We start from the raw sequence: 18552 nt of genomic DNA, 5'->3' as shown, positions 1-18552 counted from the left end.
ATGCTTTCAGCATGTAACTTATCTAAAGATCCTGGAATGCTATCATCCCAGTCCACACCAGGTAAGTTAAAATGGCCTACTAATGTTATTTTACTTCTCCTGTTTGTCACATCTGATAGGTGGTCATGGAGTCTGTCAAAGACCTCCACTGAGCTTCCAGGAGGCCTGTAAATAGTGCCAACAATTAACGGTATTTCATTCATGAATAACCTGCACTACACATTTTCACATCCGTGGAATCTCAGTAGGGGTTCATATGTGAGAGTCCTTCTAATTAGTAGTGCGACACTACCACCCCTCATCTGTCTGTCGTTACAAAGTACATTGTACGAAGGAAGAAACACATCGGCGTCTGCAGCATCAGTAGACAACCAGGTCACAGTAATGGCAATCAAATCGGGGTCATGTAGTAGTACCGAACTCTCTAATTGTTCACTTTTATTAACAACACTTTGTGCATTAACATTGATTAGTCTGATTTCATACAGCTTTTGACGTCACTCTTACAGCTTTTGACGTCAATGTTATAATTGCTTGCTAGCTTCACCTGCTAATTGGACCGGAAGTCCCACGTGTAAGCAACGTGGTTTACATAAAGTTTGTCACGGACCAGCATCACTTTGGCACCATTGCTTTTATCTGCCTGCACAGAGCGCCCAAGCAACATTCTTTTTTCAAGTGTTTCACGTGAGTAATCATCAGAAATGCGAAAATTTGTTTTTAGTTTGCTGCAATTCTTGAATACAGCTATTTTTTCTTTGTAGTCATATAGCCGCATAATTATGGGCCTGTGTCCTTCTTTTCATTTGACCAATTCGGTGAATTCGCTCTACCGATGATACAGTGATGCCAAGGGTGTCCGAGAAAATTTCTTCCAGCACATTTTTTCAATATTGTCACGTAGTAGAAATGGTGAAGACGGCAGCAAAACTGTGATTGACGAAATGAGCATCTTATTGGGTGAACTTGTGCCGTCAAAAGCAGGCGGCACTCAAAGAACAACGATAGCGACGAACACAGTCGGCGATCGGCGAAAATCTGATCAGCGGGTCAAGCGCGTCAGCTTTTATACATCAGTCGTCGAATGTTCCAGAATAATCATTTGGACATGCATGTCTTCCACAAAGTTCTACACCATACGTGTCGTGCGATGAAATCAGATTACACAAGGTTCGGTGACAACAGACAGCGGATAGAACAGTCAATAACTTTTGAGAATTCCGATACATGCAAGCGCATCCTACGCTGTGCGATAACATTTTTTATGCCGTGAAATGCGGCACATCACCCGATGAAGACAAACAAGTACATATGTCAATATCTTTTCTTGTTTCATTATTTCCCTCGGGGACACCGAACGCAGTAACATTATTTCTTCTACCTCTGTCCTCCAGTTCAGTCTGCCTTTGCTGTTGTTGTTTGCCTGTGCGCTGAGGACATTGGACTATACATTCGAAGATTGTTAGTTTAGCAGATAGCTCAGGAAGAGGTTCAAGCTTGGCCTCTATACCGGACAGTCTAGCCTCCATATGCATTTGCTTGTCTAGAATTAGTTACAACAGCTCTTCGTTTCTTGGCCCCGGGTTGGTTTCGACGTCTCCAGAAAGCAGAATAGGGAAATGCGGCCGCAAAACGCTAATGATTCCAAAAATACCTGCAGGGAGTGGCAGTACAAGAAGAAAAAAATTATTTGTGCAAAAGTGTGATACACGAGTGCAATATCCAACTTGTAAAATAATCCAAGCATGCTTGAATGACATGATCGCTGCTGTAGTGCCACTCCCACTGAAGACGGGTTGAAGAAGTGTTGCTTTTATATCCACGGCATCAGATGACATGCCTCGGTTTGGGTGTTTCCACAGGCTGCTGTCCGTCATGTGATAGTGTCCTAGGAACGATGAATCGGGCATGACTCGAAGTCTGTCGCTGGCTCCTTGCTTACTAATCAGTAGCGGCACCATCTGTAAAATAATCCAGGCATGCTTGAACGACATGATCGTTGCTGTACTGCCACTCCCACAGTTAGTTGGTTGGAAGTGAGAACTGCTGCAGCATGCCGGCATTATGCCGGGTCTTGCCGTTACGGCTACACTACTGGCTACACGTGCGCTGAGACTCACAAAGTTAGTTTTTTTTTATGTTCCTTTAGTCAAAAATGTGCAAATTTTAAAAGGTGTAATGTCATGAGAAACCATTATCAGCTACAACGTAAGCGAAGCATCAACGAATTGTAAACACCGACCCTTTCTAGCTTTGTGTGGCAGCAGCATTCGTGCTGACTCAGGCCACGTGATTATCGATAGAACTGCTTGAACAGCCATCCATTGGTCCAAATCATCCGGGTAGTGTGCGTAACGTGGTGCACATGGTGCCGCACAAAGAACATTCAGAAGAACTCGGAAGCAATATTTTTGTAACTTGTTTGGGGAGTGACTAGGGTATGTAATGCGGCTTTGACTGGTTGCCCAGATGATCTCATTTTGTTCTCACCACTTGCCCGAATGTTCTTGTTTGAGTGCTCGGATAACGGCTCTGGCTGTTGCCTCAAGGTCACTAGAAGGTCGCCGACAATGGTAGCTAAAAGCCTTTCATGCTTAAAACGAGAGTGTATCAACAAGAGCCAGTGCATCTGGCGTCCATCAGGAGACGTACAACTGAAAACTATGACCACTAAACATGCATGCCCGTTGAGTGCTCAAGTGTGCTTCATTTGAACTTTCAGAAGTAGTCAATGGGAGTCTATAAATGCTGATTGCATCTTTCAAATGTAATTTAATACAAGAACTATACGATTGAACTCTGGTACTGCAATCGATCAGCTATCATGGAGAGATGATGGGTAGTACTTGCATGGATTTGCTAATGTTTATGTTTGTGACTCTAAGCATTCTTATGGTGTGACTCAGTATGCCTTATCATTATGAATTTCCAAGTGATCATAATTTTCTTAACACAGCAAGGCAACAAGTCTCTCCACACACGCTCATTACAACGGACCTGCATCAACAGACTTTTGGGTATAACGAACCATATTTCAACCTTATTCTGCTCTACCTAGTTTATTAATGCAACGAAGCTTGCTTTTAACGGACCGTACTACAACGGACTATTGGCTACAGCAGACGAAATTAGCGGCAATTTTTGTCGTCATCGGGCATATAAAGTGGACTTTACCGTGTCGACATGGGCTGGCAACTGAGTTGTGAGAGTCAGCCGATGATCACGGCTCAATATCATGCGCGAGACAAAGGGAGGAAAGCGGGGCGGAAGCACGGCATCATTTAAACGCGAAGCACGGTTGGAGGCGAGGGAGAGGGGGCATTTTACTCCAGTAGCTGCTGTTAACGACACAGCCTTGTGGGCACCATTTCTTGAAAGCGACCTGCGATGGGGACAAAGTGCGTGCCCATGCGGGCACTGTATCGTAAAAGCGATTTGCAATGTGGCCAAAGTGCGCTGCCCAGTGCCGATAACTTCGTATGCGCTGTGCTTTCGATGTTTAGTTTGTGTTGAAGCGAGAGATGGCACGAATGTCAATTTCCCTCACTGTTGCTGCTGTGCTTCCTCACTCCAAGATTTTGACACAGAATGCTTTTGGCACAGTATCCCCAAAGCGGGGGAACATTCCTTGACATGAAAGTGCCTCTCTCCTGCCAGGAATGAGGCCCCCGGTCAGAAGGAGTGCGACGAGGCCATTGACAAGTTGAACGCCGCCATCCGGGAGCTGGACCGTGCATCGCTCAGCATCCTCAGTCAGGACGCCACACACCAGGCCGACAGCAGCCTCCTCAAGGTGAGCCCTTTCTTTGCAAGCCCACATTTAATGTCGCGGAGTGGCATCCTTGCGCGAGCATTTCACTTTCCGAACATTGCTTAGCCTCTTACACACCAAGTAGGCGTGGTTAAATAGGCGTTCCTGCATGGCCACCCTGATGACCGCTGATGAAAGCACAGCACCATTGAATCACGAGAGGGCAAACATACTTTTGGAAAGCAAGATGCTTGTGCAATCAAATTTAATACAAGCTGTGCCTGGTAGTGCAGAACGTTGGACAAAAACGAAACCGGTGATGGCATCCAGCGTGATGGCAGCCACGCAAACATATTGTCATCAACATGAGCTGACTGAATGCTTTTTTTTTTTTCCAACCAATTCTTGCGGCCAACATGAAGCAGTCATTTGTTGAAAGCATACTTGACAGCACTGCAGTTCAGACAAGTAGATGTTGGAATGACTAAAAGGCAGGTAAATGGCACAGAGTACTTGTAGCGAAGTTTTTTTGTCAAAGAGCAACACTTACATACGAGACTAAGAGGAACAGCATAAGCAAAAAGTAAGGACAACTGGCAATAGCAGTTCAATGACAATGTGTGGTAAAGCAGAGAGATAAGAATCATGGCTTATCACTCCTGTCTTGTGCATACCATTCCATTTAAGGAATGCAATCCTGGCCATGAGAGTCACAGAAACTTTGCTAATGCATTTATCTTTTAAAAGGCTTCATGCTTGTTGCTTTCTTAGTAGGACATGATGGGACAACTGTGTCATATTTAGTATGCATATACAACCACATGCACAACAATGACTGGCTGGATGGGAACAAGGCTCATAGGAAAAGTGGTGCTTATGCAAATGCATATTGATGCATCTTTAACCAACATACAACTTGCCACAGAAAAAGCTTGATCCTTAGTGTCTTGTTGAAACTCACTTTGACACATGATAGTTTAAAAGCCAGATCGTTTCATTTTACACCTTCTCCAAACTTTTATTCATGAGAGGGCAAATGTTACCAAACTTTGGAAAAAGCAGCACTGATCTATTTTCTTTTGACATCCTTAAGGCTCTGTGAGAAATAATGTGCTTGTCAAATCATGTAAGATTCAAATAATTTTTTTTCCTGTCGCATCGAGGCTCTCATTGTCCTGTTTTACACATTTAGTTAAGGTTATTGCATTCACAAATGATCATGCGCTTACAATACCCACTGCGTTCATTCTTTGTAGTTGAGCACAAAAACTTTCTTTAGCCATACAAAACCAGGCCAGTGATAGTGAAGAAGGCAAATAATGGAAAAAAAATTTTTGACTACCTAAGAGTGACTGTAGGTAAAGAGCATTAGTGTTTTTCTTTTTTTCATCTTTGGTGGTAATACTCATTGAAGGCTGAATGAGAGTTGGAATATTGAGATGCTACAGTTGATTCCCATCTCTTATTGTGATGGTTGAATGGAAAACAAAGGCCACATTTACAGAAAATCTTTTAAAATGTTGTCATTCTGCTGTTGACTTCAATATAACAAAGCTGATGAAGTCGGCAGCTTACACTGACATATCGAAATTTTGTTGTATTGAGATTCGACCTTTTTGGCGATTGAGTGCAGTGGCCGGTAAATTTTTCTTGCACTAAAAGGACTGCAATACTTTCCGAATCATTGGGCAGTCAGAAAACACAATTTCCAAAGAGAACAGAACTTTCATTTTGTTCAATTTGAGAGTCGACAATCAAAGATGGTGGCTTCCTGCTGTGTCGACAATATCTTCACAGAGGCAGCACGAAGCTAAGCCTGCAACACTCGCACGTCAACTCCGCCCGCACGGCAGATACTGTCACCGGCAGTGAGACGACGCTATTATGGAAAGCGCAGGCGAATGGGAGTGAATGCATGGTCTGCCTCTCACTTCAGTGCATCTCTGAAATTCGAGATTACGCGGCCTCCAGCCTTGGCACCTGTGAGGATCCACACATGTGCTCAGCCGTGGCTCCCTCCCTTCTCCGGAGCTTGCTCTCGGGCTCACACGTATCGCACTTGGACTTAACACTAGGGGTGTGTGAATACTCAAATTGAGTCGAATAGTGGACATTCAAATAATTTGATTTGCAAATGTAATATCTGATATTCATTTATTTGAATGTTTAGTAAATTAGGTGTACTATAGACCTGCACAGTGCTGTATGTGCCATCGCGATCACAGAATTTGTCCCTGTGAGTCAGGCACGTACACAGGATCTTTTTTCGGGGGGGGGGGTGGGCCCAACCCAAGGTAACTTTTCTATGCAAATGAGGGGGGAATTACCTTTACTAGTACAAACGTGAATAACGCCCACCATTCACCATTAAAATGCGTAAACCCACAAAAGATAACGGAAATAAGGTGTATTTTACACGTACGCCTGTGCGATTCATCTCTCCTTTACTTGACAAACAAAGAACTATGTGAAATTGACTCGCGCAGGAAAGAAGCACCAAGAAGAAATAAAGAAGCAAAAGTGTAAAATAAAGATTACGTTAGTAAAATAGAACCGAAAAAGCAGCAGTTGGCAACAAAGGCAAACAGACCGCGCGGAGTTAGGTTACTCCGCCAGCCAATCACAGAAGCCAACAAAATCGTCGTCATGCGGTCTTTTCAAAATGGTGTCGTACTTGATACCTCCGGAGCGTCTGCTGCTCGTGAAGAGTCTTTTCATCGGCAGAAGCAATGAGGTGTACAACAGACATAGACAAAATGTATGGAGTCTTCAAAAGTCTGCGGTGCTGTTCATTTCACTGCTGCCCCCGTTTTACTCATGAAACTTCACTGCCAACTGAAGTGAAACTTTACAACAAATAATTGTAGCGAAGCTAGCATATTATTTCAGTTCAATAAAGAATTAGGAATTCGCCATTCCACTATAATAGGTGAATGAAAAGGTATAAAATTACGCGCTAATAACTTTATTTTTGTAGTTGCCGCCTTATTTGGGTAACAGAAAAGTTTCAAGCACGAATTATTTGCAGCCTCGTGGAGGAACAATGGCTGGTGGTTGTGACGGTGTGGGCGGGGCTTCATTGCAGACTTAAGTTGTATGCGACTTGTGGGCTCACTGTACGTCTCCGCGCACGGCGTCGCCAAGTGGCCCCCGAAAAGTGGAGCCCCACGACGCGGCAGGACGGCGCACGGCGATAGACCCACCGCAGGTTCGAGCACCGAGCCGAAAGACCTGGCCGGCTCTGGCCATACGCATGGGCGCTCTCCCAGGAACACAAGGCGTCCAGGACAGTTAAGGCGTTTATTGATCACAAATGGCCAACATGTATCGGACTGCACCCAAACACACGGAGTACACTCAGCGCCCGCGGTTCCCGATGGCGAGGAAGGCGGGTTACACGCCGCGTCGAACAATGGTTTGCGCGCGCGGGCCGAAATGCGTTCGCAAACGCTACCTAGCGCTTCCCGTCACCGACAATGGTCTGCGGCGGTTCGGACACGCAAAATGTGACGCACTGAGCACCTGCGACTACCGCAAGGGCGGAACGCAGAGCCACTCAGCAAGCCACACTAACGCAAGCTGACAAAGCACGTGAACGTCCCCAGGCCGGGGCGTTTGGGACACAAATAGCTGGTCGCTCATGTACCTTGCAGCTTGCCTCTCGTGACCAGCGCTCGTCCCTCTCGCAGCACGACTCCCGCGCGCACGGCAATCGTCCCCAGTCGGGGCTTCTTCCCTACGTCATGCCCCCACGACCCAATCGCAGGGCCGCGTAGCGTGACGTCGCGGGACGCGGTCGCGGCGCCCGGGGAAAACGGCGCACGGTCGAGGGGCAGGCATTGGGGAGGGGTTTTCTTCGCAATGGCGAATAAGTCCGGAGCCTTAGGCACAGCAACGACTGCGGCCCGGTAGACCGAAGGAACTCCTACAGACTATAGTAGCGTTTTTTGAATTAGCTCTGGAAGAATTATACAGAAATATACATTTGCGGAACACTCACAGTTCTTTTGGATCCCTCATTTACTGCTCAAACAAGTGCCACAACCGACTCGTATTGTTATTTAGGAAGTTATGTAACGATGCGTGGCCGCCAGTCGCGTACAACTGCGTAGAGCACAGGAAGCTGCGATTCTAGACGTAATGCGCCCACTGCGAAAGGTTACAAAAACACCTACATAAGCACAGCAGGGAAGTGGCTACGTTGGGCGGCTCTAATGATAACTGTAGAAGCGTCATTCAGAACTCACGGAATTGTCCTCCATTTTCGGCAGCGTTTTCTCTGTTTCCTTTTTAAATAAACAGGTGTTGATCCACATATATGTTTTCATAAACAATGGCTAAATTTGTTAATTTTCGCTTTTCCTGCCTTTTTGGCTGTTGTCTCGGCCCTCTCCCTTAGTAGATCGCTTAATTTCTCAACTCCTTGAGAGACTCTTGTTTCCATTCGCCAATTGTAGAGCTCGAAAAGTGCTGTACAATTAGGGAAACACCAGATGAGTTAACGGGCGACAGTCATATTGCCTATGAGTTTAAGGGTTATTGCAGGGTTTGATGATGGATGCTGTCTCGCATTGTTTTATTTTCCACCTTATCTAACCCATATCACGGGTATATGGTTCCGAGGATCTGTCAGCGTCGCGGCAAGCTGTAACTCGAGCAAATAATGAAACAAAAAGAAAAGTTAGACACAATTGGCATTTTCTCTGGCCGCAACTCGTTCCACGCGCATACAGACCAGCTGACCACAAACTGAATCTCTTTCCTGGTCCCTGGATTAGACTAGACGAAGAAGGTTGAACTAACGAAGCAACAACAATGCGCATGACCATTGAATAGATGGTGACAACTGAATGCATCTCGAGTTAATCGTGCAGGCACTGAATTGATGAGGAAACTGGCCTTCACATCCCAGGAGACGCAGATAACTACCGCCATCCAAAAGCACTGAGAAAGGCAACAAAATGTTGACCACCGAATAGCTGGCAAGTCTCAACATTGATTTGGTGGCGCTTTAAGAATGTGTGTGAGAGGTGGTGGCACGGGCGGTGGGGGGGGGGGGGGGGGGGGGCCCTTGGGTACGTGCCTGCTGTGAGTGCCTCTGCCTTGCTGGATCGATGTAGATCTGTTCACAGCAGTGACGTGACGCTCGGAAAGCTGACAAACCACCTGGCAAATCAAACTGAGTGTGCCGGATGGCAGCAAAGTTGTTCACGTCTGCCATCTTTGCGACTGTCAGGATTGGGGGCTCAATCCCATCGCTCGTGATCCTTTGTCAAGATTGGAGTCCGCCATGAATTCGAAGGTAGCTGGCCCATGCTGTCGTCCAACTTATCCACGCTGAGGACGTTGATGAAGGGAAGAACTGCTTCTCATCGAGAACGAGGAATATGGGTTTATTTACAGTATTTAAATCAGTCTAACATGACTGAGTTTCTCACAAAGGCCAACTTTACGTGATGGTGACCAAAGCAACACGAGGGTGCTGGGCACAGAACGGACATCACGGTGACGGAGGTCGTAGCGGTGCTTCTGTTTGTCTGGAGACACTTGTAGACGTGCGTGCGCATGTTGGTGAGCATGGTCAGCACGGGCGATTGCATCACGGGCATAAGCGCTAGTTGAAGCTGTGGTGGACGGAAGCACAGTGTCTAGTAGTAGCGTCAGTTCTCGGCCATACAAGAGGTAAAATGGAGAGAAGCCAGCAGTTTCGAGACGGGAAGAGTTGTACGCAAAGGTAATGTAAGGTAGAGCCAGGTCCCAGTAACGGTGGTCATCTGAAACATATTTCGATAGCATGTCTGTAAGGGCGCGATTCAAACGCTCAGTGAAGCTGTTCGTTTGAGTGTGGTAGGAGGTGGTAAATTTCTGCTGTATTGAGCAGGCACGCATGATGTCGTCAATGACTTTGGCCAAAAACATGTGGCCACGGTCTGTTAGCAACTGACGCGGAGCACCATGCATCAAAATGATATCATGTAGAAGGAAGTCCGCAACATCAGTTGCACAACTGGTTGGAAGAGCGCAGGTTATAGCGTAGCGGGTCGCATAGTCAGCTGCAACTGCAACCCACTTGTTTCCTGATGTAGATTCTGGAAATGGGCCGAGAAAATCTAAGCCAATACGATGGAAGGGTTCCGCAGGGATGTTGAGCAGCTGCAGGTAACCAGCGGGAAGCTGGGAAGGCTTCTTGCATCGTTGGCAAAGTTCACAAGTGGCGACATAGCGTCGTACGGAATGGGCAAGGCCCGGCGAGAAAAAACGGCGACGTACACGGTCATGGGTTCAATGCGCCGAGGTGTCCTGCCATTGGTGCATCGTGAAGCTCTTTTAGAACGGTTTAGTGGAGGTGTTTAGGTATGACAAGTAGGACTTCAGAGCCATCCGGGTAAAGAGGCGTAGAGTAGCATCGGCCGGAGAGCGTTCAAAATGGTCAGTGAGTGCTCTGATGTAGGCGTCACAACGTTGCTTGTCGGCGAAATGAAGCTGCTGCGATACAGAGAATACGCAAGCAGCACTGGTAATATTGGAAGAGTCAGGGTCGTCAACAAGGTAACGGGACAAGCTGTCAGCGTCTTGGTGCAGGCGGTCAGACTTGTCGACCACGGAATATGAAAATTGTTATAGCCTGAAAGCCCATCGACCAAGCCGGCATGTAGGATCTTTTAGCGATAAGAGCCAGCAGAGAGCATGATGGTCAATGACTACGAAAAAAGGGCGACCGTAAAGGTAAGGACGGAACTTCGCAACCGCCTAGACAACAGCAAGGCATTCTCGTTCCGTAATGGAATAGTTGCACTCCGATGGTGCTAGGAGGCAGCTCACATAAGCAATAACGCGATCCTGGCCACACTGACGCTGGGCTAAGAAATCACCTACGCCATGACCGCTGGCATCTGTACGCAATTCCGTAGGGGCATCAGGGTCGAAGTGGGCGAGAATGGGTGGTGAGGTTAGAAGAGTGACAAGACGAGAGAAGGCGGCAGCTTCTGAAGTGCCCCACAAGAATGTATGCCTTTCTTCAAAAGATTAGTGAGGGGTCTAGCAATTCTCGCAAAATCTGGAACAAAACGACGAAAGTACGAGTATAGCCCTAGAAAACTTTGGACGTCTGCGGCTGTCTTTAGAACCAGAAAGTCTCGGACAGCGCGAGTTTTGTTGGGATCAGGCTGTACTCCGGAAGCGTCAATGAGATGTCCCAGAAGATTAATTTGATGGTGGCCAAAACAACATTTGGACGAGTTAAGTTGCAGCTTCGCCTTTCAAAGTACATCAAGTATAGTTGTTAGACCGCTCAAGGTGAGTGTCAAACGTTGGCAAGAAGATGACAACGTCGTCAAGGTAGTAGAGGCATGTGGACCATTTGAAACCTTGGTGCAAGGGGTCCATCATACGCTCAAAGGTGGCAGGAGCATTGCATAATCCAAACAGCATTACTTTAAATTGGTATAGGCCATCAGGTGTGATGAACGCAGTTTTTTGTCTGTCCATATCGTCAACAGCAATCTGCCAGTATCCAGAACGAAGATCAATAAAAGAGAAATAGCTGGTACCGTGGAGGCAGTCAAGGGCGTCGTCTATACGTGGGAGCGGGCAGACATCCTTAGTAATGTTTTTCAGATGACGGTAGTCCACACAAAAGCGCCGTGTGCCATCCTTCTTCTTAACCAACACTACAGGTGATGCCCAGAGACTCGAAGAAGGCTCAATGATGTTTTTATCTAGCATTTTGTTCACTCCACTTTAAATTACTCAGCGTTCCGATGCAGAAACTCGATACGGTCGTCTGTGAATAGGCGTAGCATTGCCAGTAAGAAACCGTGAGCATCTGGCCGCGAGGGTGATCGTCGAAGTCAAAATGTCTCGGTTGGACGATAATGCTTGGCAAAGGTCTTCAGCCTGTGCAGAGGACAAGTCTGTCGCAACCATTTTCTTTTATGTTGGGATCGGCGCCCGTGGCTGGTGCAAGGGGCCTGCTAAGTTCGCAAGAACAATCAGTTGATAATGCTGTCACGTGATGGTCGCTTAGACAGTCAATGTTGGCAAGACATATACCTTGTAGTAGAATTCGCTTTGGCAATCCAAAGTTAAAGATAGGTATGAGAGTGTGGTTAGCAGTAATAGTAAGTATACTGTGAGGCACGGTAACGTCATATTGCAGTGGAATGTCGGGCAGAGGAGAGACGAGGTACTCGTCATCAGGAACTGGTGGGGAAGACAACAGTTTAATAAAGGCCATTGACTGTGGCAGCAGGCGAAGAAAACCGGTGGGGCGTAAGCGGCACTGGGGTGCCTCAGAAGGTTCTGCAAGAATCGGCAACTCAAGGCGAAGGGTACTGGCACAGCAGTCAATAAGAGCAGAATGCGCCAAGACTAAGTCGAGGCTGAGAATGAGGTCGTGGGGGCAATGAGCAATCACGGTGAAGAGGACAGGAGTGTGGCGGCCGGTAATGCTGACATGTGCCGTACACATGCCGACGATAGGCACAGTACCGCCATCAGCAACGTGGACGACGTGTGCCGACGCTGGGGTGAGGAGCTTTTTGAGTCGTCGTCAGAAGGCAGCACTCATAACAGAAAGGTGTGCGTCTGTATCGATGAGTGCAGTGACAGGATAGCCATCAATGTCAAGAAGATTTTGGTTTGTAGGTAACGTGAGCAGAGGATTCGAGGGCAGGGTCGACAGTGCAGCTTCACATCCAGAAGCTGCAGAGCCTAGTTTTCCGGCTGGACCCGGGAGGCGATAGGCGGCGAAGAGAAGCAGCGGGGTTGGAGCGAACGAGACTGATGGCATCGAGGTGAGGGCGAGCGGCTGTAGCGAAGGTTCAGAGCAGGGGTGGCATCAGTGGCAGTGGGTTCATGGTGGGTGGCATAGGGAACAGAAGGTCTGAAGGTGCGGGAATAAGTGGTTGCGTATGTCCGAGGAGGTGGTGGCCATCGGTTGCGCCAGTGACGAGCGACGTGGCCGATGCGACAGCAGTGGAAACAGATCGGCCTGTCATCAGGGGTACGCTGTTCGGACGGGTTGCGGCGAGCTGTGGCAGAAAAGGACTGCCGGGGACGAGGAAGGCCAGTAAAGAACTGGGTAACGCTGGGTTGAGACATTGAACACACAGAGCTCCGACCCATGTTCTCAAATTATTGTCTGACTACGGCCTGAATCATCGCAATCGTGGTTGCTGGCGGATCGGGAAGCGTCGCGGAGAAAGCTGGCGAACAGGTGGCTTTCAGCTCGTGGCGAATGATACGGGTTATGTCGTCACGGGTGGTGGTGTGACGCGGTCGGCCCTCACATGTCGACATAGCAGCAGTGTTGGGTAGCCGCGTGATGTAGTGTGTGATACGGCGGCTCTTAGCTTGTTCAAGGCTGCGGCATTCTTTTATTATGGCGTTGATAGTTGAGACGTTGCCGAAAACAAGCAAATTGAAAGCTTTATCGGTGATGCCTTTTGGAACATGTGACACTTTATCTGCTTCAGACATAGCATCGTCAGCTTTGCGACATAGAGCCAAGACGTCGAGGATGTATGAAACATACGGCTCTGTAGATGTCTGAACACGAGACGCAAGAGCCTTTCTCGCGGCAACCTTGCGCCCAATGGGGTCGCCGAGCAGTTCCCGTAGCTTTTCTTTGAAACTGTCCCAACTGGTTAGCTCGTCGTCATGCATTTGGTGCAACACGCGTGGCGTGCCGCCGAGATAAAAGATGACATTGGGGAGCATAATCGTTGGGTCCCACCTGTTATTAGCGCTGGCGTGTTCATAGTGCTTGATCCAGTCGTCAACGTCCTGTCCAGGTGTAATTGGAGATCGCAGGGAGAGGCCTTCGTCTTGCAGATCGCATGAATTAGCTGTGGCCCTTCTGATTTCAGTACGTTCAACAGGAGGCAAGTTACACTAAACCCACCAATGAAAAGGCGCCTGCCCTTTACCGTTGGCGTCGACCACGGTCAGCCTGCACATCACCAGCCAACTATGGCTATGCTCGGTGGGGTGATTGAGTCATGTGAAACGCAGTGCGCACTTCCGTCTGTCATGCAGATTGGCTTCACGATAACCCACTTGGCATATAGATAGAAAGGCTTTCTTCATTTTAGAGGAAAACTGAAAACCAAAACTTTATAACCAGTAATTAAAATTGCCATAAACCACAGGTCCTCTCATCATCATCATCATCATCATCAGCCTGGTTACGCCCACTGCAGGTCAAAGGCCTCTCCCATACTTCTCCAACTACCCCGGTTGGAGAAGGCGGGAGTCCACTATGAATCCTTTAAGATGGCATATGTAAAGACCCCCCCAAAATATTTATTTTTTACCTAATGTGCAAAACACACAGAGAATGAGCATAAGCAACAAAAACAAAAAGAAAGTATTTTGTGGAAGCTTTTTCAGCAATAGGGGATGAACACCAGGAAGAGAACTGGATGTGGGCTTCACCTCAAACCACTTATAGCTTCATTTAGAATTTGTACAGATAGCTCTTATCATACGTGAACATTTCATTTGCTTTACATCACGATTGTAACACCACTGCAGCCGGATATCTTCTATCAGTCTGTCTCCTTTGACCATGCTTTAAAAAAAGTGAGTTGCATCCCAAACTACTACTTCCATGTGCTGTGTTCCTGCTGTAAACGAACAGATGATATTTGTTGCCTGTCACTCAGTGTTAGCCGAAGACATTTAGCCCAAAGCTTGATGCTCATTACCGAAACTCAGCGAAAAACAAAGAAACAACAACAGTTTATTTAATATTTATTTAGGCACCTCAAAATACCCCTGTTCCGGGGTTTTACACGAGAAATGATCAAGCATACATAGAAACAATTTAAGAGCAGGAAAGAAGTGCCAATTACAAGAATGCAAAATAACTGTAAAAAACAAATTCAAGCAAGTAGCAAATGCAACACATATAGCAGTAAAATAAATAAATCTGGACATCTATAATATTTAACACAGTAAAAAATAAAGAAAGCTTAGTTTACTTGATGTATATATATATACATATAAAGATTTCAATTCAGCCCATTACAACATAGAAAGAGCAAGGAAGGCATAACAATATGTAACAATGTCCACTTATCAAAAATTTATCAATGTCAGTGTTGTTTACAGCACCTATGGGTACTTGTTCCAATCTTTTGCCATTTGGATGAGAAAGGAAGTCAGATGCGCAGAAATGTGGGCATGTGAAGGATAAATCACTTTTTGGTGACTGAGGCGAAGCGGGAGTGGTGATGGCGGGGTTAATCGACGAGTGATAAAATTTGTGAAAAGTGGGAAGCCTCAAAATTTTGTGGTGGCATTCAAGACTGGGAAGGTTGGCTTGGGATTTTAGTGCAGTGACACTAGTTAGATAAAAGCATTCTGAATAAATTAACATTGCAGCATGATTTTGGACTGATTCCAACGTGTTTGAAAGGTTAATCTGATGGGGGTCCCAGATTGCGCTGGTGTACTCAGAATTTAGATCGTATCAGTGTTTGGTAAGCAAGTATTTTTTTTACAGAGGATGCGGTGTGATGCAAGTCATGACGTAAATAAGCGAGGGTGCAGTTAGCATCATTTGTGATGTTAATTATGTGAGACGACCATTTAAGATCACGAGATAGGCTGACGCCAAGATATTTGTATCAGATTAAGGAAGATACTTGACAGCCGTAAGTTGTGCTACATGTTGTCGATTACGAGGATGGACAGTGGAAGGAAATGAGTGCAGTTTTCTTTGTGTTGAGGTACATCGGCCACATGCCACACGCCATTTTTTGACGTGAGGCATATCATTTTGGAGTTTGTTAGAGTCTAGGCTGTTATTGATACTGCGGTAAATCGCGCAGTCGTCGGCAAATAAATGAATGTTAGAGGAGATATTAATTGGGAAGATCATTTATATAAATTAGGAAAAGTAAGGGACCCAGAACCATGCCCTGGGGCACACCTGAGGCAACTGGTGTGTTATGAGATGCACGATGGTTAGCCCACACAAACTGTTGACGATTAGTAAGGAAGTCATGCACCCAATTTAGGACAGTGGGCTAAGCTTTAAATGCGAGAGTTTCAGTAGAAGGCATTGGTAAGCAACATTGTCAAAAACTTTTTCAAAATCTAAAAAGAGATAATAGAAATTTTGTGGTGTCTGAATGTGTTTCATGCTGTGTGAATGTGTATGTTGCCTGTAGGCAACAGTCATCAATAAAGGGTTAAACTGAGAGCCTCATTAGTATTCAGTACAACATAACATCATACATTCTTTAGCTTCAGAGCAAAAAAAGTGCTTGATTCTATTCAATCGGCATTCTAGCGGCGAAACAATATTTTCCAAACCTTTATATACCAGAACTGAGCTGCAATCAGTGCTGGCATACTAATTTGTAATTAAGAAGAGCTATGAATTGGGCTAGTTGGTGTGTATTCATTTTTCTGGCACCTAATACTGTAAGACGCAATGGGGACGAAACGAACACTGTATATGAAGCGGCCATATGTTGGGCTAGTTGGTCTAACATTGTGCTGTATTTAAAATTTACAAGGATATGAAGCGGACACGAGATGACCTACCTGTGTCACAGGTAGGTCACCTCAACAGTGTAATATTCCTGTCACACTGGCGTTTGGAAGGCCTTCCAACCGATAGTCAGTTGACTCAAAGGTCAAGCTCGAGCTGCTACACGGGCGTTTTCGAAGGCCGTCCAGTCAATAGTCTATCGAGTCAACGGAGCACCCTACAACTCTATCGAAATCTCGGCAGCCTTTGAGCAACGGAAGCGGAAACGCGTTAACATGCCCTCTCGTTCGCAGTGTGCTCGTACTCATGGGTTGAAAGAACAAATCAAACCAAAATGCTCTAAAAATACTATATATGAGTGTTATCAATTATTCAATGAAGTGTTTTTGCCACTTGATATGTGTGAACTGCACATACTCTCGACAACAGCGATGTGCTTGTGTTCATTCCTTCCTCCATGTTGTCAAGTACATTCTGCCTCTACTCCGTGTGCTGCCGGCTGCCGTAATACCGCTGCCATAGCGCTTTTAAGTGGTTTTAATTAATGTTGTTTTACTTTTCGTGACATGAAAATGAAAATAAAGATCCGCAGCGCCACACAATTTTGCGAGAAACGCCTGAACCACTCAACAGCCTTTCAGAAGGGCCGTGTAGCAGCGTGACAACTCCTTTGAGTCGATAGAGTTGCGGCGTTTCGAAGGCAGTCGACTGGAACGCCTTCCAAATGTGCTCGTGTGACACAGGTATGAGCGAGACAGAGGAGTTTGGTCACTGGGTTCACAGAGGCGAGGCAGTTCAAGGTGGAGGACACCGGCTGAGCAGCATGTGTCTGCACTTGCCTACTTGATACTTAATATTTGTATTCGAACATTCGCCCACATCTATCGAATATGCTAACATGTACGTGTAGAGTACACTTCGAGCATTGCCAGCATATTCACTAATTTCTTGTTTGAGAACTGTACTTGCACATAAATAATGCGAGGGGGACTTTCAATCTCTCGAAACATATTGTTATGGGAAAGGACAAAAGGGAAACTATTTACAGGGTGCATTTACAAAGGCAGCAAGCGCTGGCCAACATAAAAGCCAGCTAACATCAAGCAAAGCATGTCGTCGCCGTCAGATCAGCAGTGGCTGCTTGTGGGTACGTCACGCTAAATCCAAGGGTCAACATCATCATCTTCGAGTAGCACGTAGCATGACCTCTGGCAGCAGAAGCGCTAGCCTGGCACCACCAAAGAACCACAGCAGAGGAAAGGTAGTAACGCTTCTGTCTTGAAATGTGGATGACATCGCTGGGCAACGGAACGGAGGATGTAGTGGGACTGGCGGACACAGTTTCGTATGTGAAGTCAGTCACTTTTCAAAGGACGCAGGATGGACCCTTGTGGCGAGGAAGGAGCTTTTCAGAAAGGCCCAGACGTCGGGAGGGGGACCAAAGTAGCATGAGGACACCCGGGAGAAAACATTTGTTGCGGTGTCGCTGGTCATACAGGCACTTCTGATTGTCTTGGGAAGCACCAAGTTTACGACAGGCTACCTGCCACGCATAATCAGCCTGGGCAATGGCGCCACATGCATATTCACAAGTCGAAGTTGCAGGGGAAGGAAGAAATGGGTTCAATGGTAAAGTTCGTTCACGTCTGAGCAAGAGGTAGAAGGGAGAGTATCTCTCAAAGTAATGGCGGGAGGAATTATATGCGAATATCACATATGGCAGTGCAAGGTCCCAATCATGGTGATCAGCCAATATGTACTTGGAAAGCATATCTGTTAAGGTCCGATTCAAGCGCACGGTGAGCCAGTTTGTCCGCGGTTGGAATGATCTTGTGCTGCACGTAGCACCGCAGGATATTGTCAATGAATTTCGACAGGGAGGTACGGCCACGGTCAGTTGGCAATTGACATGGTGCACCGTTTACTAACATTACATCACTGAGGAGAAGGTACAGCATGTCTGTAGCACAGCTGGTCACCAGCGCTCGTGTCATTGCGTAGCGAGTCATGTAATCGGTAGCCACGTTGACCGATTTGTTTACTGAAACAGATGTAGGAAAGGGTTCGAGAAAGTCCAAACCAACATAGAAGAAGGGCTCAGCTGGGACGTCGATGGGCTGAAGATACCTGGTAGGAAGCACAGACAGTTTCTTTTGTCGTTGACAGAGCTTGCAGGTGCTGACATAACACCGCACTGAGCAGGCTAGGCCAGGCAAATAGAAGCGATGGCACACGTAGTCATGTGTGCGAGTAACAACTAAGTGGCGAGCAGTTGGGGCATCGCAAATCTCATCAA

General features: G+C 46.6%; 1 protein-coding gene across 4 annotated transcripts in view; it reads left to right on the top strand.

Moving 5' to 3' along the window:
* The window catches only part of rhea (Talin_middle and talin-RS domain-containing protein rhea), a 408423-nt gene that overhangs the window by 278381 nt on the left and 111490 nt on the right, over positions 1 to 18552 (top strand). For all 4 annotated transcript variants that reach the window (XM_065450432.2, XM_065450447.2, XM_065450440.2 and 1 more), the window contains exon 39: positions 3658 to 3793. In XM_065450432.2, coding sequence (XP_065306504.2) covers positions 3658 to 3793 — 136 coding nt within the window. The remainder of the gene's footprint in view (positions 1 to 3657; positions 3794 to 18552) is intronic.

This window comes from Dermacentor albipictus, chromosome 4 (genome assembly GCF_038994185.2).
Source record: "Dermacentor albipictus isolate Rhodes 1998 colony chromosome 4, USDA_Dalb.pri_finalv2, whole genome shotgun sequence".
Classification (NCBI taxonomy): domain Eukaryota; kingdom Metazoa; phylum Arthropoda; class Arachnida; order Ixodida; family Ixodidae; genus Dermacentor; species Dermacentor albipictus.
This window is presented reverse-complemented; position numbering and strand designations above follow the sequence as displayed.